A 23083-nucleotide genomic window follows, 5' to 3' on the forward strand; every position below is an offset into this window, starting at 1 on the left:
TAAATAACCTGTCCTACCGTTTAAAAGTATCTACCTGTTGCCGGCTACGACGACTGGCGAGTTTGGTTTACAGTTGTCCGTCGGCCGGCGTTCAATGAACTTGACTTACACGGGCGTTAGACTGACTATTCTTGAGCCAGTAACCCGCTTGCGTGCGCCGAATGATGTACCATTACGTGTCCAATCCCAGGTAGTCCACGCGTTCACTTTTCGGTTAATATGTACAGGAATAATCAGCTCGCATTAATATTATTTATTCAAGGCGGCGTATGCCGCATGGAAATTCGCTGACACGGTGAGCTCGCGCTTATCTACCTGCGCGCTAGTACCCAAAAGATAACGCACCGCGAGTGTAGGTAGAGTATCGTGTTTTTAATAAACCAGTGACATACACACGATGACAATCAATAATAAGAAAAAGAAAAGTGTCTTCGTGGCTTACTTGTGCTGGCTGTTTGGCGGTGTATTCGGTCTGCATTTATTTTATCTGGAGCGAGATGTGCACGCATTTCTCACATGGAGTACCTTCGGTGGATACGCAATCGGATGGTTGGCGGACGTCACCAAGATACCGCGATACGTACGAGATTGTAACGAAGACGATGAGTTTATCAAAGACTTTGTTCTTAAATTACAGCGTAACAAGAAGGTAGGCAACCAACATTTCAAATTCAATACCAGCATGACATTTGTTTTTGTTTGTTTAGCCATTGTTTTCAACAAGTCGGTTTACTTCAGCCATAATGGTAGGCTACCTTTGGGGCCAGTTAGTAATGCTCGCCACACCGGAAGAAGACGTTTTTGGTATTAACTGGTCGTTTACACATTGGTTAGTACCGCTTGCGGTTGGGCTCGGTGTATGGACGGTAGGCAACATTGGTCGTGAGAAAGGTACGCCATGGATCGCCATTTTGGTAGCGTACATTACCTACACATCGCGTTGGTACTTTTTCGACGAGAGCGTGTGGTTCTCCATAATGGTGTTCTCATCAGCGCTTGCTTTCGATACCTTTAGCAAAGAATGGCGGCGTACACCACGCAAACCCAAAGGACTCTGTAAACGCATGACTGTACTATTCCTTGCCGGAACTTTGTACCTCGCACTCTGGGGATCATACCTTTATTTCAACGGAACAGTGACTGACTCCAACGGAGATGAAGTACCAGTAAGCGAAGCCCTACATCACTTTTTCACCTCTCCGTGGTGGACGGATCTCAAGCGATCGCTTTACGATGTGTACACGTACGCGCAACACCACGGATGGTACGAGATTTGGAAACAAATAATTGATTTATCTGATGTGCAAGGCGAGCAAAATGCTTACAAAGTGTTAGACGTGAGTCCCACCGCTAGCCAATCAGAGATTACCACTGCGTGGCGCAAACTCAGTAGAGAGAATCACCCCGACAAAGTAAAGGAACCTGCACTGCAGCGAGCCGCGCAGGAGCGATTCATGGAGATTCAACAAGCCTACGAGATTCTTTCGAATATTAAAAGCAAGCGGCGGCGAAAAAATAAACGCTCCGTCGAGTGATCCAACGTGCAACCCATCCTATTACCTTATTCCGCATTTCTCCACATTCCCATATTCTTGGTTCTTATTATAATTAGATATATTAATTGTTAGCATTGCTGTTGATGACTTATTATAAATAGTACGACTTGATATTATTTATTAAATGATAATTTAAAATTTACTGGGGGAGGAAGTACGGATATATAGATATATTAATATGGGTAGGCCGCCATTTTCATTTCACACTCACTTGAATACAATCTGTCTGGTCACTCACTTGTTTCACTTGCTTTTCTTCTTCGTCCGGACTGTGGTGCTCGTCGTGGTTTGAGTGACAACAGGAGTGGCGTAGTAATCACCGTTGCCATCACCATTCGCAAGGGTGATTTGTAATCGTGGCACTGTTAACGGGCGAATAAGTGATTTTACGACTGGTGGCACACTCGGGGCGGCTGGTAAGACAGGTGTGCTTGCACACAGCGCCGCCGTTGTCAGTTGCGTAACTAAACGCACGCTGTTTGCTTCGGCTGCTGCTGCGGCGGCTGCGCCCGACGAGGAAGTCCGGAAGACTTTCTTCAATTTACTACGAATCCCGGTGGAGTGTTGTACAATGGTGGTGGTGATAGGTACTTTGCATGCGGTAGGTGTCCGATCGGCGGCTGTACCCCAATTGCCATAGGAAGTGGTACGTTCGAGAAGTTTTTGTCTCGCATGTTTTTCAATCACGTCTGCGCAAACGTACCGCCCGCAGAATCGCGCCCATTGGTCAGCACGTAATGCACGGCCGTCGTCCTTTAATGTTGGGTTAGCACCTATCAAGATATAATGTGTAGGCAACCAACTATACAATAGCATGTTTGTTACTTTACCTGCGAATAAAAGCATCTTGGCACATTTATACCGGCCTTGAAGCGCGGCTTTCATTAGCGGAGTGAATCCCGTGTTGTTTCTTGCATCCACTTCAATTGTCTTGCAGCGTGTGAGCATGCAATTGAGGCATTCGGTTTGGCCTAAATTCCAATATATTCAATGTAACGAAATCGATACACGCGTTTGAATTCTCAGTGCATTATTGATACTCACCTGCTTGTGCGGCAAAGTGCAGGGGAGTGTTACCCTCATTGTCCGGTTGATTAGGGCGTAAACCAGGGAGTAACAGAATACGTTCAAGGACATCTGCAGGACCATTAGACGCAAGATGACTTAAAATCGTCTAGAAACAAAAACCATTATCAAAATTTCAATGGAAACAAAGAAGAAGAAGAAGAAGTAAGTTGAAAATTCAATAAGAAATGTGTGAAACTTTTCGAATGCCAATGACGTCGAAAGAGTACATATTGCGAATTGAGATTGAAAGCTTTAAATAGTTAATTCGACGTTAAAAATTTCCACCGGCGTATTCAAAAGCACTGCGAGCGCGCACAATTTGTTCGGTTGACCTTTTCGGCGAAAAACGGCGGCGCACGTGCGCGCGCCCGCCTGGAGAGCAATGGCGAGAGCCCTGAGCCTGGGCCTGGAGATCGCGCCGGCTATAAATATAAAAATTTGAAAAAACGGGTGTAGGTATATTTAGCGGGCGCACACACTTTCGCACGCAATCCATCACGCCGCCGCCGCCGCTGTGAAACATTAAGCGCATGATGTGTTTTCAATTTGCGGCACTACCGCGAGATTTAAACAGCGCACAAAAAGGTGACTTTCAATTTGGACCAGAAACCAGAACATCTATAATCAGACGTGATGATGTGTTACTCTAGTAAATAATTTACTGTTGGGTAGAAACGTAAAAAAAACAAGAAAAACAAAAAACCGAGAGAAGAAGAAAAAGTACACGTGGACGCGCAACATGTGGAACGTTAACATCCAGACACGTTTTTCTCGATCGGGATTCAATTTGGCGCGGCAAACACCAATTAGTGGCGTCACTCGAGGGAAATTAATAATTCAGCTATCGGTTTCAATCAAACCATACACCACGTGCACTCCTAATAGGTTAGCGACCTCCAGTAGCTCTAACCTAAAAAACTAACCTATAAAATAATCATCGTATTCTTTGTTTAGAGATAATTTTTATCGATTTTAATTCGTGCGCTCATTTAGCCGAGAATAAATTGCCAGCTCGTGCGTGAAGATAGCACACGTGCTTGGCCCGAGACAAAACGGCGAAAAACAAAAGCCGATGTGTGTGACACCGCGAACAAAAACACTCGCTCGCATCGACCAAAGTTTCCATCTTTCATTAGTACAATTAATCCTATATTTAATTACAATGTCGTGCAGCGCATCGCTTTATTTGCCTCTCTTCTCAGACCCGTCAGATATAAATCTCAACCTGCACGCCTGCAGGCGGCTTGCAGGAAATTCGGCGCGGCCGCGCGCAACTGGTTCAAGTACTATTTATACAATTGCAATGCGAACGAAATGAAATGAAACGAAACGAAATCGAGTCGCGCGCGCGCGCGCTCGGCACGCCGCCGCCGCGTTTGGTGTTCGGCTTGGTTAAATATTTACTTATTAGCGATGCTGCCTCTGTAACGCGTAATAAATGAGCGTCGAGCACATCAAACAATGACTGCGCCAAGGGTGGGCAAGCACATGATACGGGGACATTTTTTTTGCTGTTGAATTTAAATTATTCCATGCGTCACATGTGCATATGTGCAATCAATCATAATCAATTCAAGTTTTAATTCTTACCCGTCCACTGCGATCGGTTGCATTGAGTTCACTTTCGGAAATGCTGATGATTGAACTGCGTCGAAGAAGATCCCTCAGCAGGTCATCGTCCCCGTCAGCGGCGGCTTGTAATAATGCCTTGCCTACAGGGGGTGCCCCCATAACGGGGGCGGCACTAGCGGTCGGCGACAGCGTGCCACGCGCGTATCGTCCCGTTGGATGGACTCTGGCGCGCACTCCCGGCGATGCCGCAACTGCCACCTTCACGTTTACTGGATTATCACGCTCGCCGGGCGCAGCGTAACAATGGGGACGGCGCGCTGGTACCACAACGGCGATGGGCCGGCGCGTTGTTTCTAGTTCGGATGTTGTGATGATGCCCGGACGGCGGCTCGAGCGTGAATGCGATGTCGACGCGCCGATGACCGTCGTGGAGAAGCGGCGCGCCGCGGTCGGCAGCATCCTTTGCGGCTGCGACTGCGGCGGCTGTTGCGGCACCATTCTTATACTGCTTACACCAACTCGATTAATCGTATTATTCGTATTGGTATTGTTTGGTGTTGGTAGTGCAAAACGCACGCGACGAGCCTGAAATCATATTTTGCAATAAAAATTTTATTTTAAAATGCACCAAGTTTTATATTAATCATACCGATTTGTTGGAGGCGATGGTGTTCAGGTTCAAGTCGCGTTCGTGACCGTAATTGCCAGCTTTTCTAATTCGCAAGGGTGACAGGCGAACCACGCTCGTGCTGCGCGGCCGATAACATCGCGGATTTTCCACGAATCTTTTCGGAACTTGCACCGATGGCATCGACTAAAAACCAACATTTTAGGTTAGTGGATAAAGTTGCCTATAGTCTGAAAATGAGCCTCATAAAAGTTTGAGTATCACTGGTTTAAATTCTCGTAACTTTCAGCATGTGACTGCTTCTGAATTCCAAATAAATCACAATAAACCCCCTTGTAAGCCTCTATGTAAACTAAGTAAATCTTGATAAGAGGCTATCAAGTCAAGGTCGAATCAAAGTGGTTCAACACACATATATAATCGCATGTCGCGCAACAAAACAATGTGCACGCTGCGCGAGCGAGTGTAAATGGGCCAAGCACGAAGTTGGGAAATTTATTCGGAGGGTGTCGGTGGCTGGCACCCGCCGCCTCCGCGCCTTATAGGTAACACCGTCTTGAAGTAAGTGCCGCGGCACGCCGGAGTGTTTTACGAGTTGATTTAACAATCAAGCGGCGTCAAGTGCCGCCGCGACGCTTCGTCGATACCTTGTACCTATACCAATTACGTCGCAAAAAAAAAACATATCCAAACAAACACATAACACACTTTCGGAGAAGCGCGCACGCATGCCATGGCACGTCGGCGTACTTTATATTCAATTAGCGTCGCAATATTTTTGTGTTCGCGTTGACACTTGACACGTCGGCAATTGTTTTGCATGTGGAATTAAAATTGCGCACGCTTGCGTTCCCGAAATAGGCAAAAATCAATAGAATAAAATTAACAATCTATTAAATGCAAATATTTGTCACAATAGACACTCAATTTCAATTAGAATTCATTTGAATGGCGCTAAAGGTTGGCCGTGGTTTAGGCGAGTGATTAAAATGGAAATTTATGCGAGATTAGAGTCAGGCGGTGGAAAATTTGTGCACGTTTTTGTTTTCGCGTGAGTGTGGTAAGAGGAAAGTCTAGTTAGGTAGGTAATTGTTTCAAAATACAATAAAACTATTTATAAATACGATTGTGATCGAAATAGAAAAAATACTTTTGTTGTTATCAGTAAATTTCAACAAAGAGTGAAAAGATTTCTATAAAGACACGAAATATTTTAATACATATGTTATTAATAGATTGTGAGTAAATACGTGTTAATTATGAGTTAAATGTTTTACAACTTGGCATCGTTATAAGTAATTCGGCATGAACAATAATTTTGCAATAAAATATAATTGGAACAAAAAAATACTGAAAATTAAAAGAAATAGAAAAAGAAATGTTTATAGTTTTAAAAGAAATAGGACAAAAATGAGATTTTAAAATGGTCCCAACGTGACTTAAAAATGGAAATGTACACAAATACAAAATATTTGTTTTTAGGCGAGTAGAGTGTTAATAAAATTATGGAGAACGCGGAAATGTTGTTAAAAATTACTCACAAAAATATTTGCGTTTAATTTACAACTGTTTCAATTCAAGTTTTAAAATATTTGTGACTTTACGCGCGCAAAGATTTCAATCTATTAGAAATTACCCAAAATAATCAATAATTATTGCAAAATATTTGTTAATTTTCAAGTTTTTGCATGGATACATTCAGAATTTAATTCTAAATAACCTCAAAAAGAAAACATTTAAATATATTGATTAAATTTTCAATAATTAATTCAAATTGAAAAATCTTAAAAGAAGGCAAAAAACAAATAATTTACCGGTATTATGACCAAAAAAATATGAAAAGCCCCCAAAAAATAATCTAATTAAATGAAAAAGGTTGGGAATGCCTGTAAAATCGCATGTGGCGTGTACAAATCACAAGTTAATAACAACCGGCGAGCACGAATCACGCGAAAAAAGCCTTGGCCCCTATGCATAATCAAAATTTCACGCTTAGTTCCACCCCCACCGCCACCACCTTCAAAACAACACCGCCTGTGTTTCAAATTACATGCATACACGAACGCGGCGGCGGCGGCATCAGTAAAATTAATTAGCAAATGAAATATTATGCCCATCATTATGGGTAGGTACATTTATGACGCATGACAACATACGTGGCATACTTATAATTAAACTACCAATTACTCAAGCACCAAAACTAATGCCAAGCAATGCCGGCCTCAAACAAAACACGAATGCATAACATAACTAATTGCAAACAGATGCAAACGTAGAGATAATTAAGATTAAGGTATTATTATAACAAGTAACACTTACAACGTATATTACCTCTTTGATGCCTGGATGCAGAACGCATCCTTTTTTGGCAATCACCATTGTTTAGGTTTAAGATTTTTTTTTTGAATTTTTAGATGAGATTTTTTTTTATTTGCACGTACTGAACATGGAACGTATTTTGCTTTGTGTTTCTGTAGGGGCGGCGGCGGGCACATGACTGTGGCGGCATGTAAGCACCAAGGGTGCGATAGCCACGTGGGAAAGTTGAGCGCGGGCGGCGGCGCGAGCACGCAAACTCGCACCTCGACGTCAGACACGGTGAGCTAACGGTGTGCTGCTGACGATGGCGTTATTTTTAGCAAATCATTAATACGTAATCTCGCAATCTCATAATTATGACGCTTTCAAGAAAGCTCACAATAGAATAAATATTAACGCATACTTTCGGCAAGCTTTATAAAACACGAGACTGTTGAAAATTGCTTCTGGAATGGAAAATAAACATCGATATGTCATTTTTGATAGGAATCTTATGTTTTTCAGATTTTTATTGTCAATTTTAAGGATATATTCAAGAATTATGCATAGGTCACTGTCATTCTGGTGTTTATTTTGATGGCAGATGCAGTAAATATTAAATTAGAGTGAAATTTATGACTGTGACGCAAGAAATGTCATCTATTTTCCTAAAAACGTACAGAAACTAATCATATCACTAAAATTCGGCATTTTCTATGATAAAAATCCACATAGCACTTTTCATTTTCCGTTGAGTTTGCTGTTGGACAACTCAGGCACAACTCATGGCACAATAGGCACAATACATGACACACGTATACTTCACACCTACCTGACTAAAAATATCATAATTTGTTTTTCGGTTTGAAACAAAAAATATAGTTATGTTAGCAACAAATTATATGAGTTTACATTAATATTAACAATTGAGCAAACCCATCAATTACACTAAATAAACAATATCCGTAATTAAAGTGTCAAAATTGATAAATACACCAGAAATAACACACTCGTGAACCCTACAATGTGCTATTATAAACGTATATAGATAATATAAACATGATAGTAATCGAAAAAATACTCAACATATCTACAATCTATAAAATAGCACTCCTCGTAAAACGAATAAATGACTAACAACACTTTGCACAAGTGTCAAGTTTCTCAGTTGAAATATAGTTTGTTGTGTGGTGAAAACATGGCGGTTCTGTTACCCCTCGCTGCAACACTTTGTTTTCCAACTTTCAACGAAACCGTGCACTCGGCATTCGCCCACAATCATTACGTGCAAATAATTCATAATGTTTCGTCAACTCACACGTGCGAGGATGACTTTCTGAAACAAATCGAATCCAGGATACCCGTATACCTCATGTTACAGGATGTCAAGGTTATGGAAAACATTCGGAACTTTATTATTTTCTATTCTGACACAACAAATGAAGATTTACATTTGGTGATTTTCAGGGACTTAGAAACTTTGCCTTGTTATTCTAACGTGTTGATTGTTCATTCTAATATAACTTTACAACAAATAAGCATTAGAATAATTAAAGAAGCGTTTAGAAGACTAGTTCTTTACGTTACTATTTTGTGTACAATAAATAGCACAGAAATAATTGTGTCAAAAAACAAAATGAATATATGGTTGCCTACAATGCGTAAGCAGACTCTACGTGTATCCTTATTTCAATATTCGCCGTTTGTGTATTACAACGCGAAAAAAGGATTGCACGATGGAATAGAAAAGAATATTTTGGATCAAATTATTAATGGATGGAATATTACCTATGTTGAACACGTACCAAATTCTTGGGATCTTGTTCAAAAAGATGTTGCAAAAGGTGATGATATCGGTCTTTGTGGTTCTTGGTCTGAGGCTGTCAATTATACAACTGTGGATGCCACTAGATACTATACACAAGCATGTAGTACTTTTGTGGTACCCAAATCCAAGCTGGTACCTCTCTCATTCATTTACATCTTACAATCATTTCATTACTCCTTGTACATGTTACTCTTAATAACAATGATTTTACTATCTATATTACTAACACTACTCAGTAAAATTCATCGACAACATGCAGATTATGTCTATTACTTCCTGGAAGTTTACAAGAGTACCATCAACATGTCAATTACAACCCTGCCGAAAACTAACTCACTCAGATTCATCTTGGGAGTGTGGTTACTTTGTGCAATACTGATAAACGTTTTCCACACTGCAGGTCTCACGAAAAGACTTTCCTTTCCTGTTTATACCAAACCTGTGAATACATTTGCTGACATGCACAAACAGAACATAAAATGGCAGCTCAGAAGTTCCAGCCTCTTGCCACTCATCAACGCTTCACATGATCATAATATAAATAAACTAAGAACACTTTTAGTTGGAAGTGATACAATTGGAGTAGATGATAACGATATAGATTATGCACGATTTGCATCTCCTGTCAATCTGGTCTATCATGATGTTGATGTATCAATAGAAAGATTTGAATCGTTGGCGAGAAATGCCAGACCACTGACACAATGCCTGTCAAATAGTTATTTCGTATTTCTTATTAAAAAACATTCGCCAATCAAGCAGATTTTTGACAATAAGTTAAAACAGATCACACAGGCTGGGTTAGTACAAGCCTGGATGAGACAACTGCAATATAAACAATACAAAGAGCTGAAATTAATGCCGCTTTTTCATCAGACATATCCAGACTTCACACTACTAAGAGCATTGACTCTGAAACATTTACAAGGCGCATTCATAATTCTTGCTGGTGGATATGTTGTGGGTATAATAATTTTAATTATGGAGAGATACTTCTAATGTTTTTATGACATACTATGATACTATTTTAATTTACAATAAAGCTTTGCCTTTGGGTTTTAATTTGTTCTTCAGGATAGTTTCAACTTGTTGTTTTTCTAATTGTAGATTTTGTTTGTGCCTCTCAACAGCAAAGTCAATTTCACCAGATAGTTGCAATATCCTGGCAGCAATTTCTTGCTGTTTAATGATGCGGTTTTTTTGACGCACGCCTAGTGGAGTCGGTCGTCCATCTAGAAATGTATAATCAGGTTTGTCTGTTAAAACACCTGATGTATTAGGATTCAATGGAAGGCCCTTCTCTTGTCTCCACTTTTGAATGAGGCATGTTGCTCGAGATGTTGAAAGGTTTCTAGTGAATGCACTTCCTAGAATAAATACAGACATGACATGCTAAGTTTATTTTAAATATTGATAACATACTTATCTGCAGTAAACTGTTTAATTGCATATTGTGTATTTTTCAGTTATAACACAGAGGATTCGGCTTGATGAATGAAACAGTGAGTGAATTTGTTAGACTTGTAGGTTACGTTCAAAAAAGTTAAGTTGCAGAGTTGGATCAAAAATAAAATCAAGTAATGAAACAAAATATTTCGTCAATGTTAGTCAAATTTATTTGATGGTTACAATTTAAATATGTATTATTATCTCTAGAAAATTGTTTAGTGAAGAAGGCGTCAATGTTAGTTATTGACAACCATTTAGTTTCGCGACTGGTCACGCTTGAAAACGTTCATGCAATGTCGGCATATCACGCAAGTATTGGATTCGCTATTGGACGCCCGAAGGCTGGCTTTGTCCGATTTATGGTTGTGCCTATTATTACTGACATTAACTTGCTCATACTGAAAACCTGCCTTCATTTCTTGAGGGACTGGTTGGGTGATGCACATGCGCCATTCATTCGTCGAAGACATCTTGTCGTCCCCGATAAAGTCCCATTTTTGCGTTTTCTGCGAAATAAAACAGAACACCAGCGTTAGTTCAAACGGACCCTTGGTGGCCCTCTACTTCTGCTGCTTTCACTTACTCGGCATCGTGATGTTGTACTACCGGGCCCGGCTGTGATGTGCTGTTTTTAAAGTATAAGCAATACACACACACACAATGCGTGGCGAGGCGAACCATGCGGCCCACTTGCGAACCCGGCGGACCCATCGCTTTACCATCCCTTTTGCAGCGCGTACGGAATTGAAAAGTTGGTGGCAGACTATTTTTATTGCTTTGTACGGGTTTATTGGATATAATCAATATAACATCAACGTACAATAATCCTAACACGGACAGCACATAGTCGGACCGCATGGCCCGCAAGGGCCACAAGGCCCACACGGACCACATGGGCCACATGGGCCGCACGGTCCGCACGGCGGGCAGGGCATGATTGACGCGCAGGGCCCGCCGCCTCCGCACTGCTGGCCGCAAGGTCCGCAAGGTCCGCACGGGCCGCAAGGACCACATGGCCCGCACGGGCCACACGGACCACACGGTCCACAGGGACCGCACGGCCCGCACGGTGACGAGCACGCGTTCATAGGTAACATGGGTGAGCACGGTGAGCAAGTTGGTCCCATGGGCCCGCAGGGTCCGCAAAATGGTCCGCAAAAAGGTCCGCATTGAGGTGATCCATTCTGTGCAATAGAAAGACAATTATATCTGTTTACGCAATTAAATACTCTCTTTTATTCTAAACATATCACGATGAGCCAATGTGTGACGAATGAGTATGATGTTTGATTTTAGCCTAACATGGACAAGGACAAGGCATGCAGCATGGACCGCAAGGACCGCATGGACCGCATGGACCGGTTGGACAGCACGGCATCGGGCAGCAACCGGTACCGCAAATAAGATTCGGTGGCATGCACGGTGAGCACGGCCCACATGGCGGACTGCATGGTGGGCATGGCCCACATGGGGGACCGCACGGTGAGCACGGTCCACATGGCGGCATGCATGGCGAGCATGGCGGTACACACGGTCCACACGGCCCACATGGTGGACCACATGGCGGCGGTGGGCATGTAGGCATTGCCCCGCAGCAATTCGACGGCTCGCGTAGCTGCTTGCCACCCATTTGCGCAAACAGTTTGCTATAGTTCTCCAGCGCTGGGCAGCATGACGCATCCGGCAGCGTGCGGCAGCAGGGCGAGCCGCGGCATTCTGTGCGTGGGCAGTGGTCCTGCAGGCCGTTGTGCTTAATGCAATCACAGCCAATGAGCATAATGCTCGCACGTAGCTCTCTAGATTTGGTCCGTTTGCAACATACCGTCGGTGGTGGGCAGCAGCTTGGTGGGCCACAACTTGGGGGGCCACAGCTCGGCATTCCTCCGCCACAAGGCGGGCACGGCATACAACAGGGTGGACCACATTGACTTGGCGGGCAGAAGCCACCAGGTGCAGGACATGGTGGAGGGCAGCTACCAGGACAGCAGTTAGGCATTGGCGATGGACAGCCGCCAGGACTGGGTGTGCAGATATTGCAGCATGGCGCTGGGCACACCGGTGGTAAGCATACTGGAGGGCTGCCAATATTACACCCACCGCAAGGGTTTGAATTCATAGATGGTGGCAGTGGAATAGGTCCGGTGCATGGAGAACAGCATTGGGGCGGCCCATTTGATGGGCAAGGTCCGCAGGGACCGCAAGGTCCACAAGGACCGCACGGCCCACAGGGTCCACAAGGGCCACACGGCTGACATTGAGGTGGTGGTGGACACTGTCCACATGGTCCACAAGGTCCACAGGGACCGCAGGGACCGCACGGTTGGCAAGGTCCACCTGATCCGCACGGATTACATGGTCCGCATGGACCACAAGGCCCACAAGGATTGCATGGGCCACACGGATTGCAAGGGCCACACGGCCCGCAAGGTCTGCAACGCACAGCCGCAAATCACAATCTAATAAATCAGAAAAACACATCTTCCGCGACTACTTACGCGCAACATCTATCGTCAATCTGATCGACGAGCGTCTTCAGCTTGTACAGCAACGAGCGCCGTTTATCTGAACAACTCATCTCAAACAGAAATTTAAATCCTTCACAAATTTCACACTTAAATTTTGACTAACATGTAACACACGTGCAATTTGGTGGATATGATGTTTTAGTAGTGGCGCATAATTTATTAACTGACCGTTGCGATGGCAACGCTTGCTCGGCAAGGCAGCCATGATGTCACAAAATTAAAACAAAAGTACAAAACAATTTCGATACATTCAAAGCCTGCTAATCAAACATCAATTTCCATGCCGTCCGGCTTTGTAGGCTTCCATTTCATTCAAGTAAATATTTTGTTGTACATAATCACGCACGCTACTCATCTGTTGTTGCCACGCGCTCCACATTTGTTCAAATTCAGGCACGCTCTTCATGGTGTTGAAATTTTCTTCTAAATGTTGTATAGAATTATCATATAAATCTTGATAATCGCAGCCTTCAGTCTTTTGAATACGTTCAACATTTGTGTTGGGAGTCTTTTCAACTTTGGAAACTACATCTTTGATGACTGGCACCCATTCCATCACACGTTGATTAATTGATTCATATGCTGCAGAATCAATGTTTTCATCATCATTACCACCCGTACAATAATCCTCGCACATGTCAGCGTAATCATCGTAATCAATTTCGGGATTTTCTTCATTGGCAACATATTCCAGCAAATCTTGTAATAAATTGAACGGTTTCTCTGTGGGCACTTCTTGTTCTTCTTTGTAATTGAAGAGATCAGCCCAACTTGGTTTTGTTTTGTCAATAGCGAAATTAAAGGCATGAATAAAGACATCTTCAATATCTGCAGAAGGAGATTCATCAATAGTGGGCTCTTTAAAAGTTGTTAAATAGTTTTCAATTGTTTCTGTTTGATCCGTATCAACATCAAAGTTGTCATCATTCAATAAACCTGTGACAGTTAAAAGTGAGATATTTTTGTTTAAAATTGATGATTTGTCTGGATTTGATTGTACAGTAGAGTTTTTGGCGTTTCCAGCAGCTAACATCGTCAATAAAGCAGTGGTATCATCATCGCATTCCTGATTTTCGACATTTTCATTAACAACTTTTGTCTCCACAAACTTCACATTGTTAGATTGCATTTTTTCGTTTGTTTCTGAATCGATTGTTTCAACCACTCTCTTCGTTTCATTTTCTGTATTAGTATTTCTTAATATTTCATTCACAGACCGTACAATATCATCTTTAGACTTTTGTTGTTTCAGAGTTCCGTTAATAAGTTCAAAACCTTGAATATCGGCCTCCCAAATATTATCCGGCAGATTTTCTTTCGGTAATACTGGTACAGTCATTTCACAACCACCGATAGCCCCGATAATATCACTAAATTTCGTTACTTCGGCGCCTTTGGAAGCAATTGTTATACATAAACCTTTCGACCCATACCTGCCAGCCCTGCCCATTCTATGCAAATAAGTACTCTCATCGTTTGGTACATCATAATTAATTACTAAATCAACATTCACCGCATCAATTCCTCTAGCAGTCAAATCCGTAGACAACAATATGCGACATTGAAACTCTTTCAACTTCTTCAACACCTCAACCTTTGTTTCTGCGTTTGTGCACCCGATATAAAATCAGCCTTCCAATTATTAGTATTCAAGAAATTCGTTACTTCTTCTGCGCGTGTTTGATAATTACAGAAGATTAAACATTGTGTGAACGACACATGCGTCAATAAGCGAATCAACTCGGCATTTTTATATTTTGTTAAGAATAATGCGTTTACATTGAATGCGGTGATACTAACAAAATGTTTGAGTCCTAATAACAGTGGTGTGTCCACTACAGGGCTGACATGGGTTGGTATGTGCATGTATTGAGAAAGAAAAGTGTCTAATTCATTGGGAAATGTTGCACTAACTGCAAGCATTTGTTTGTTGAGTGGTAAACTGTGGAATATCTTGTTGATGTCTGATTGGAAACTGCTCTCCATTAAACTGTCGGCTTCATCAAGAACAAAGAGTTTCACATGTTGGACATTGATTGCTCCAGATGTGATTAAGTGTAATATGCGGCCTGGGGATCCAACAGCAATGTGACATCCTTTAGATTTGACTGTGTCTTCTTTTACAGGCAGTCCACCAATGAAATGTTCAACCTTTAAACCTGAAAATGATTTTTTTAATGCAAAACAATATAATATCAATGCTTCTTTAGTAAAAGAAGTGTACTATGAAAGTTTCATCTCTAAAAATGTGACAAGAAATTTACCTGTGATATGTTTTCCAATTGTATTAATAACTTCACAGCTTTGGACAGCAATTTCTCTAGTTGGAGCTAATATTAAGACTTGTAACTGTTCTTTTGAATATCAATCAATTCTAGTGCTATGATTGCAAAACAGCAGTTTTCCCAGTGCCTGATTTTGACTTCACTATTAAATCTGCAAGAATTTTTTGATTAGATGAAATGATTACTGCTTAGTTATTTAAAACCCACCTAAGCCACATTTTCCTAGTGGAATAGCTTTAAGTTGAATTGGACTTGGTTTGGTGAAGTTATACTCCTTTAAAGCCTGCAGCACTGGAGATGATAAAAACAGAGATTCAAAATTAACATTAGTCTCGTCAATGAGCACATCTCTTGTGCGTTCCTTTACTGCAGACATTTTGTTATAAAAATATCCACTAAACTCTTTGCTTAGAACGAAAAGAAATAAGATTCTCTGAGAATTCTGGAGTGCATAGTGTTAGGTTAGATAAGTAGTGGACAATTTAAAAAGTTTTGCACAAAATATAAACTATATGTTTACTTAATATTTTTATTTAATAATATTGCAATTTAATAAGTTATAAATCTGATCTTTAGACACAGAATAAAATTAAAATAGTTGCTAATTTATTTTTTGAATGGGCTTAAGACCCATTAGATGGCGTTGCAATGCAGAAATTATTATTTTTCAGCAAAACGCAAACCGGCGTCCAATTGTAATCTTAACCCTACAATTCTTATCATAAATCGTCAAGTATACGAACAGTCGCAAAATGGTAACTCATTTTCAAACATTAATATGAGTTAAATTTTAAACAAATAATTATTGTTTTAGTTGTTCTATTCCTTCTTTAAATCACTAGTTGGTAAAGATGTGGTAGTTGAGCTTAAAAATGATTTAAGGTTAGTACCATTTGGACACTCTTCAAATAAAAATTAAACAATTGAATTATTAAGCAATATACATTCTTATTTTTAGTATTTGTGGTACATTACATTCAGTGGATCAGTATTTAAATATTAAACTGTCTGATATTAGTGTAACTGACTCAGAAAAGTATCCACACATGGTAATTACTGTTTTGATATAATATCTTTTAATGTTTATATCATGTTTGGTGTTTATATTGTTTTATGATCTATAGTTATCTGTGAAGAACTGCTTTATCAGAGGATCAGTGGTGAGATATGTTCAGTTACCTGCTGATGAAGTGGACACCCAACTTCTACAAGATGCAGCCAGGAAGGAGAGTGCTGTACCAACACGTTAATAACATGAAATACTTTGTCAGGAAGTTAATTTTTCCAATTATAATATAAGAATTATATATTTTTTTAGGTTTCAACTGTGTTTTATTTTATTTATTGAATTAAAATAGTATAGTAAGTATGAAAACAACAAATCAATAAAAAAGTAAAGGTCATTCTGTAAATAATTTAATATTTTATTTGAATATTGCAATAATACTACCAAAGTATTAAAAAAGAAATTGTTTTTGTTTATTTTGTAATTTAATTCTGAATGCCAGATGCGATGTATATTTGGTTGCCTATAGTAAACGCCGAATTATTTAAGGGCGATCTAGAAACAGGGCCGAACTTTTAAAGCTTAAAGAAAACTGAAATTTAAACGCCCCATAAAATCTATTAATACAAGTGAGTAAATCCTTTGTTAAAGTTTATTTAAAATATGTGACAATTCAATATCTAAGAAATCTTATTCCTAGCACTTTTAAATATTTTTATATTTATATATTTCGTAAATGCATAATATATTTATTTATTTACATTTGCTATAATTCGCTTTGGCTTAATAAGGTTTTATCATCACAAATATTTATAGTTTAATCTCAAAAAACACGCAACGCTGCATGACAATATTTACAATGCACCGAAATCAGAAATATGTACACTTATTCAATAAATTATACGCATAATATATTGTAATTTGCCGTTGTGCATTTGAATGACTAGACTTGAAACCTTTCTGTTTCAGTTTTGTTTAAAACTCGATGAGTTTTATTATTGCTCGGTGTTGAAATAGGAATTCTGCATGAGGTAGAGTTTGTCGATGGGATTCGCAATCACACCACTGGTGCTGATGCCATCATGCGCCATCTGGTGACTTGATTGGAGTTCTAAATTCTGCAGTGACAGTGTATCGGAAGTGCCTTCATCAAGATGGTCGAAATTCGTGCTGTCATCCAAGGAAATATCTGAACTACAGAAGCTTTCACCCGAATGTGCTGGATACGCATCTGTAAGTACATAGAAATAGGTTAGGTTTATAATTTAGTAAATATTTGTGATTGTTTGTATGCTCACCGTCCGGTGAGTATGGCATGTTAGGGTTGAGCGGTTGTGCGAACCCATAACGACCACGATCACTGTGCGGTGAGCTCTCGCGCCGCTTGCAGTCGTCATCCTTATCACCTTTATCCTTATCGCCCGCTGAAGTTTTCCCATCGTCTTGCTTTGCCTTGCGTTGAATCTTCTTCATCTTGGCGCGTTGATTTTGAAACCATACTTGTACGACGCGCACACTTAGTCCTGTATCCTTGGCGAGCGCTTCACGCACCTTGCGACACGGTTTCGGGCTGACTTCGAACGAAGCTTTGAATTGCCGACGCTGTGCAGATGTGAGAATAGTGCGGGGACGTTTCGGTCCACGGCGGCCATCACGAGGACGCGTGTTTTCATCGAGCAAATCGTCGTCACCCGAACCGGCAGCTTGTTGCATAAGGTACATTTCTTTTTCGTAGTCTTGTCGACAGAATAATTGCCCGGCGCGTAGTACAAACTGCTCGCCTTTTTGTAGTGGTTGGCAACACACCACGCACACGAAACAAGGTAGGTGGTAAACGTGTTGCTGCGCTCGCATTACCATCTCTTGTGGAAGGAGGCGGTCACCGCAGCGCGTGCATTTAACTCAAATATTCTAGAATTTATGAATGGAGATGTTATTTTAAGATTATAGCGAGTATTTTGGTTTATTTTGCTCAGAAACGTATTAATTTAGTAAAGAAATTAAGACATTTTAATAATGGCAATTTATCACTCAGTTCTTAAATTTTAAACTTTTAGTGAGCATAATATAATTATTTTAAATCTAGGTAGGTAGGTAAATAGTAGTCTTGTTAGTTAGGACTTTTATAACTCAATAACCACTGGACAAATTTTCATAATATTAGATTTGTTTCCGCTCCGAATAACAGAATAAATATTATCATTTTTTCATTAATCACTTTTTTTAGAAATTCAAGTATAGTTAGAGCTAAGTACTAATTCATTCCGGCATGGCCCTAAAGTGCCATTCTTATTGAAAATACAAAATAAAAGTTTGTAACTAACACAAACAAAAATTTATTCAACTTTTTGACAGTGCAATAATTTAAACGCGTTCATACTATTTGGTTACACATATTATAGTCTTGGGGCTTACCTATCGTAATCCGATTTACAATATAATTTTGTATTCCTCGTGTAGCAGGAGTGATTCAGAAGGACGCCGCAAATACTGCAAGATAAACAATGTTCGTGCCAGCTTGCATCTCCAACTCGCATCAAATATCGGTCGTGAATTTTCTGCCCGCAGCCTTCGCACATCTCATACGTCTTCTCGCATTTTATAAGTGTTCCATCTATAAATAACAAAGAAAAGAAAACATAGAAACAAATCAAACACGCAAAAACAATCAGTGTGATTTTATAATCAGTAGTCCGTCGGATAACTCTCAGTTTGTTCGGTTTGTTCAGGTTAAAAGTATTATAATAGCTATAATGGACGTTGATGTTTGGTAACAAGGAAAACGTTTTCACGTTTTCACCCTTGCGCATAATTACTGCCTTCTACGGAATAATTCACGCTATCATTAGAGGCTTGCTCACAGACCATTGAGTGTCCATTGACGCGTACCGATTTTTAAAAAGATTTCAACCAATTAAGGCTAAAAAAAGAGAATTTCTCTGTACCTGTTCGTCCATTGCATTCGTTTTGATTGTTATCGGGAATCATGACATGATTCAACTGTAGATTTGGAAAAAACTCCAACATTTTGTTCCGGTCTTAAGTCACTCACAATAAAACACTTATATTCACTTATTTTTGCGCTAATGCACTGATTTCATTATAACCAACTTCGATTAATTCTCAATTCGGTTTCTCACGTCTTGATTTCTTGACTTTCGAACTTCAACACACGAAAACAGCGGCGGGTGTCTCACGGGTGGCGTAAAAGTTTTCAGTTTTCGTGTCGCCGATGTCGCGCCGTCGTCGAGCTCGTCACTTCTTTTACTTTTAGCGCTGTCGCCCGCCCGACACGTACACGTCGGTGGCCGGGGCCGCGCCGCTATCAGCCACCGAAAAGGGGGATGATCGCCCCACCCTTCGCTGGTTGGCGCCGTCTACCGCTCGACTCCGGGTGCTGAAACCTGCTGGAACGCTATACTCGTATAGGGTTATAATATAAGGGCTATTTTCGTGTGGAGTAGAAAGCGCCTGCTCCAATATCATGGGCGGAGTATGTTTGGTTGCTATCTGTGACTTCTGCGCGATGCGATCACATCGTAAAATTGTCGATCTTTGAGGTCTTTGAGCCATTTCAAGCGTTCAAACTAGAACTAGGACTAGAACTACTATATTGCAATCAATATCAATTGATATTTTGTTTCTATGCTAACAAATTTATATTTTTTATAGTTTAACTGTATGAAAAATTGCCTAACATCAAACTTCCAGTTTTTAACCTAAAAATTCATATCAATATTGAATAGTAAAAAAAGTAAAAAAATCATGTAGGTATCTATATCTTTATTTACACACTACTCTACCACGCAGCGAGGTATTACCAGTAAATCCACGACGCACGACCATATTATCTCGTCCGGCTTGATTCGTATAGACAGATAAGATCATCCCGGTAGATATAAAGCGCGATTTGCGATAGATCCTACCTGCTGCGCCAGGCCGTGCGCCACTCAGCGAGGATTAAAGTCTGTCAGTCAATCGTGTGCGCACACACAACAGGACAACATAAAAGATACGTAATATTCCCATGTTTGACGACGCACCCTTTACGAATAGATTTTTTGGCTTTTGCGAAGGCGTCATAAGTAGCTCACACATGATAAGCATCCACTATGAATGTAGGTACATCGATAGAAATCTATTCCCACGTTGCAGCTGAAGCGCAATTAAAACATTTAACCTGAAAAATCAAATAAGTAAGAAGAAAATGGCGTGTTAATAGTTATGCAACTTAATAGACACATGCTTTGTTTTGAGTTGTTTAGATTTTCGTACAAAATGAATCCACCACGTGGTAAATGAAGCATGACAGATGACAGACAAGTATTCAGAGCGGTGACGGGCGTAAATCGGGCTAAACAGGTGATTACGCATTGTTTCGCCCTCGTCGTGGACATGCACTTGCCCCATGCGCATTCTCTGTTATGCTATGTTTACAATTCGCAACTGCGACAAATCGGGAATCCGGCGCGGCACCTCGCTGCCAGTCGCTGTTTCGCGCCTCGGAGCCAGGGGCGACACGCGTATAATATCCGCGTCGAAACGTCACATCTCACATCCGTGACTAAAGCGATGCAGCTGCACCTTGTTTACCCCCTAAACATCATCATTACGATTAGCGCAGCGCGCGGACCCCAGCAAAGTAAAGATGAAATCGGGGTTGAAACTTGCTTCGTTCTCCCCTAAAGAGCAGGATCACGGCCGGACCCGATATAATTTTTCAATCTGTTTTAGTAAATTACAAATAATTTGCGCCCTTGGTATGGATTTTTCATTTGTACGTGTTGCATGCACTTGTTTCATTCCGGGAGAAGGGGAAAGTAGAACTAAGGGATGTTGAAATATAAAAAAAGTAAAGAAAAAGACACCGTGTGCAAGTGAGGACTGATTAATTGAGTTTTAGACTAAAAATTTATTGAAATTTAGAAAATATTTTTGAGGTTTTATTATATGCACAGTAAACAGACAGATGTTTAACACTTGAATTTTTCAATTACGCAATTATTAGGTACTGGTGTGTTTATTGTGGTAATGCAGAGACACGAATAACACACCTTGTTGAGTATTAGATTTGATAGTAATGTTGGGTCACAACACGAGATCTTTTGGAGCAGTAATAATCCACTGTGGGTACCTCTTCCGTGCCTCTTCCTTTTTGAGTGGGGTGGGATGGCGGGGTGCGTTTGTGATTAGCCCTCTCGATCGCGCATCGCCGCACCGACGAAAACAGATCACGCTGTGTGGATGCATGGCAGGCTACTCGAAACGCAATAGCAGTTGTTCCATTCGACCCGACAGACAATGCAAAACAACGCATAACGCCAAGGACAACAAAAAATCAACAATAGGATGAAGGGCATCTTGTAAAGTACTACTCAGTGGCTGCAATTAGCTCACTTTAAATAAAAAAAAATTAAAATTCAATATTTTAAGGATAAAACTGTTAGTTTAGCAGTCATAACCTTAAAATATAAAAAAAATTATAAACACTCTATATATTGTTTGAATAACGCCGTTGGTATGTGAGGAATATTTTTTGAAGCACTTTTAAGAATATTCCAAGCATGAGGGCTATTTTATTGCATTCCGTTCAGAAAACACACACACATACACACACACAGAGACTTATGCAATAAGTACCCTCGCAGAGTCTTGTCTTCAATTGTCTCGTATTGTTTTCTAAAGTGTTTGGAATTTTGCGCGCCTCAGATGTTTAATGACCGGCGCTTAAATTCGCTTCCGCTCGCGCACACCCCGCGCGTATATTTAAATAAGACTGATTGAGTGCAAATTGCCGTCAGTAATGGCGGACACAATGGACGCGCACAGCAATAGAGGTAATTCGAAGACAATGCGTTCGTGTTCTCATAATTCGGCGCGTTGATGTTAATGGAAATGCGCACGAAAGTGGAAAATGATCGACGCTGAGTTGCGAACATTTCCGACAATGGAGGAAACAATATCATCAAGGGTTACAAACCATTATATTTAGTAATCAACTTGTTGCTTGGCAAGAAAACATTAAACAAGTGTTTAAATGAGGTCCAAAAGTTTAAAATGTAATTTTTTGATATTTGTAACGAAATTTTTGGTTTATTGCTATTGCCTAGACATTTAAATGCTACTTTACTGCAATGTGAATGTGGCAAGATTGAACTTAGCATTGTTTGGTTATTTTGATGCATTTGAGCAGTGATGAGTCGGATATAAACACATATTTCACGGTCTCGTAATCCCGACCGGATTAAATCGGCCGCGCGCGCACGCCGGGAACGTGCGCCGTTAATATAGCCAGGACCACCCGTCGTCCGGACGGATCAGCAAGGCTCGACTTCCTGAACGCGCCCGACTTGCGGATTAACATCGAAAAACGTCATATCAAAGTCCACAACTGACGAGAATCTACGCTGAAATAATACCATAACCTTAAATTTACACTCAGCTATTTTTATAACCTAAAACTTTGTTGGTTATGCATCTGTACGAGTCTAAATCTTTCAACGTAAATGTTTGACACTGAAGCGTTGTGCGACCTTTAGTAGTCTACTACCCTCTGGGGACGTTGTTTACGCGCCGCCATGAATAAACACGGGCGATTTTCTCAGGTTCGCCTCGTTCGCCTTTTCGGCAGCGCGCTTAAGCTGTGCCACGCGGCGGGACGTCGCTCAGCAGTTAATAAAGCGTTCGCGGGGCACAAGCTTCTTGCTCGTCTATTGATATCACCTTAAATAGTCGCCGGCCGACCACCGTGGGCCCTCCCGGGGGCAATTTGTAAATAGTCGCCTGCGTGCGCCACGTGCCGCGCGCGGCGGATGTTGCCAATATGCCGATCGGCGATCTCCAGCGCCACGTGCGACGTGCGAACACC

At 40.9% G+C, this 23083-nt stretch overlaps 6 protein-coding genes across 10 annotated transcripts; 2 read left to right on the forward strand and 4 right to left on the reverse strand.

Annotated features, from left to right (window-relative positions):
• Positions 1–55: 55 nt before the first annotated feature.
• On the forward strand, positions 56–1698 carry LOC135794697 (dnaJ homolog subfamily C member 22-like). The gene is made up of 2 exons (XM_065306066.1): positions 56–649; positions 708–1698. Exons 1-2 carry the CDS (start codon positions 398–400, stop codon positions 1533–1535), a joined length of 1080 nt encoding a protein of 359 aa, XP_065162138.1. The 5' UTR covers positions 56–397; the 3' UTR covers positions 1536–1698.
• On the reverse strand, positions 1658–7308 carry LOC135794694 (cortactin-binding protein 2-like). Of its 2 annotated transcripts, none has more exons than XM_065306058.1 (6): positions 7156–7308; positions 4846–5010; positions 4215–4781; positions 2601–2730; positions 2387–2527; positions 1658–2329 (listed from the first exon to the last, which is right to left on the reverse strand). In XM_065306058.1, the coding sequence occupies exons 1-6, from the start codon at positions 7201–7203 to the stop codon at positions 1800–1802; spliced, it is 1581 nt and encodes a 526-aa protein (XP_065162130.1). In that variant the 5' UTR covers positions 7204–7308; the 3' UTR covers positions 1658–1799. The 2 variants fall into 2 exon arrangements, with proteins under 2 accessions (XP_065162130.1, XP_065162129.1); XM_065306057.1 differs by having other exon boundaries at positions 7144–7301.
• Positions 7309–10543: 3235 nt separating this feature from the next.
• Positions 10544–13113, reverse strand: LOC135794696 (keratin-associated protein 5-1-like). Of its 4 annotated transcripts, XR_010548935.1 has the most exons (4): positions 12895–13113; positions 12222–12828; positions 10983–11583; positions 10544–10905 (listed from the first exon to the last, which is right to left on the reverse strand). XR_010548935.1 is itself a non-coding variant. In XM_065306063.1 (3 exons), exons 1-3 carry the CDS (start codon positions 12972–12974, stop codon positions 10654–10656), a joined length of 939 nt encoding a protein of 312 aa, XP_065162135.1. In that variant the 5' UTR covers positions 12975–13113; the 3' UTR covers positions 10544–10653. The 4 variants fall into 4 exon arrangements, 3 of the variants coding, with proteins under 3 accessions (XP_065162135.1, XP_065162137.1, XP_065162134.1); XM_065306063.1 differs by lacking the exon at positions 10983–11583; XM_065306065.1 differs by lacking the exon at positions 12895–13113 and having other exon boundaries at positions 12222–12357.
• LOC135794692 (probable ATP-dependent RNA helicase DDX20) lies at positions 13059–15656 on the reverse strand. The gene is given in 6 exon segments (XM_065306054.1): positions 13059–14517; positions 14520–15083; positions 15189–15287; positions 15290–15322; positions 15325–15360; positions 15417–15656. Coding segments are annotated over 6 exon segments (2223 nt in total). The 5' UTR covers positions 15586–15656; the 3' UTR covers positions 13059–13195.
• Positions 15657–15885: 229 nt separating this feature from the next.
• LOC135793562 (U6 snRNA-associated Sm-like protein LSm2) lies at positions 15886–16534 on the forward strand. The gene is made up of 4 exons (XM_065304577.1): positions 15886–15964; positions 16024–16091; positions 16168–16258; positions 16334–16534. The coding sequence occupies exons 1-4, from the start codon at positions 15962–15964 to the stop codon at positions 16457–16459; spliced, it is 288 nt and encodes a 95-aa protein (XP_065160649.1). The 5' UTR covers positions 15886–15961; the 3' UTR covers positions 16460–16534.
• A 319-nt stretch (positions 16535–16853) lies between these two features.
• On the reverse strand, positions 16854–19496 carry LOC135793563 (LIM homeobox transcription factor 1-beta-like). The gene is given in 5 exon segments (XM_065304578.1): positions 16854–17446; positions 17514–18119; positions 18122–18126; positions 18631–18829; positions 19161–19496. Coding segments are annotated over 5 exon segments (1128 nt in total). The 5' UTR covers positions 19243–19496; the 3' UTR covers positions 16854–17210.
• Between the last annotated feature and the right edge of the window lie 3587 nt (positions 19497–23083).

The sequence above is a fragment of the Atheta coriaria genome, unplaced genomic scaffold, assembly GCF_025399875.1.
Source record: "Atheta coriaria isolate IRGN ID8LTWV9N9 unplaced genomic scaffold, Caltech_Dcor_3.1 hic_scaffold_6_pilon, whole genome shotgun sequence".
Lineage (NCBI taxonomy): Eukaryota > Metazoa > Arthropoda > Insecta > Coleoptera > Staphylinidae > Dalotia > Dalotia coriaria.

Bases quoted from the DNA above. Each gene is read 5' to 3' on its own strand.
- LOC135794694 (XM_065306057.1), bottom strand. From the start codon at position 7,203: ATGGTGATTGCCAAAAAAGGATGCGTTCTGCATCCAGGCATCAAAGAG. The intron at 5,011-7,143 runs GTAAGTGTTACT...GTTGGTTTTTAG, and splicing joins TCAAAGAGGTAATATACGTT to TCGATGCCATCGGTGCAAGT. The intron at 2,731-4,214 runs GTAAGAATTAAA...TTTTGTTTCTAG, and splicing joins CAACCGATCGCAGTGGACGG to ACGATTTTAAGTCATCTTGC.
- LOC135794697 (XM_065306066.1), top strand. From the start codon at position 398: ATGACAATCAATAATAAGAAAAAGAAAAGTGTCTTCGTGGCTTACTTG. The intron at 650-707 runs GTAGGCAACCAA...TTGTTTGTTTAG, and splicing joins AATTACAGCGTAACAAGAAG to CCATTGTTTTCAACAAGTCG.
- LOC135794696 (XM_065306062.1), bottom strand. From the start codon at position 12,974: ATGAGTTGTTCAGATAAACGGCGCTCGTTGCTGTACAAGCTGAAGACG. The intron at 12,829-12,894 runs GTAAGTAGTCGC...TGTGCGTTGCAG, and splicing joins ATTGACGATAGATGTTGCGC to ACCTTGCGGGCCGTGTGGCC.
- LOC135793562 (XM_065304577.1), top strand. The intron at 16,092-16,167 runs GTTAGTACCATT...TCTTATTTTTAG, and splicing joins GAGCTTAAAAATGATTTAAG to TATTTGTGGTACATTACATT. The intron at 16,259-16,333 runs GTAATTACTGTT...TATGATCTATAG, and splicing joins CAGAAAAGTATCCACACATG to TTATCTGTGAAGAACTGCTT.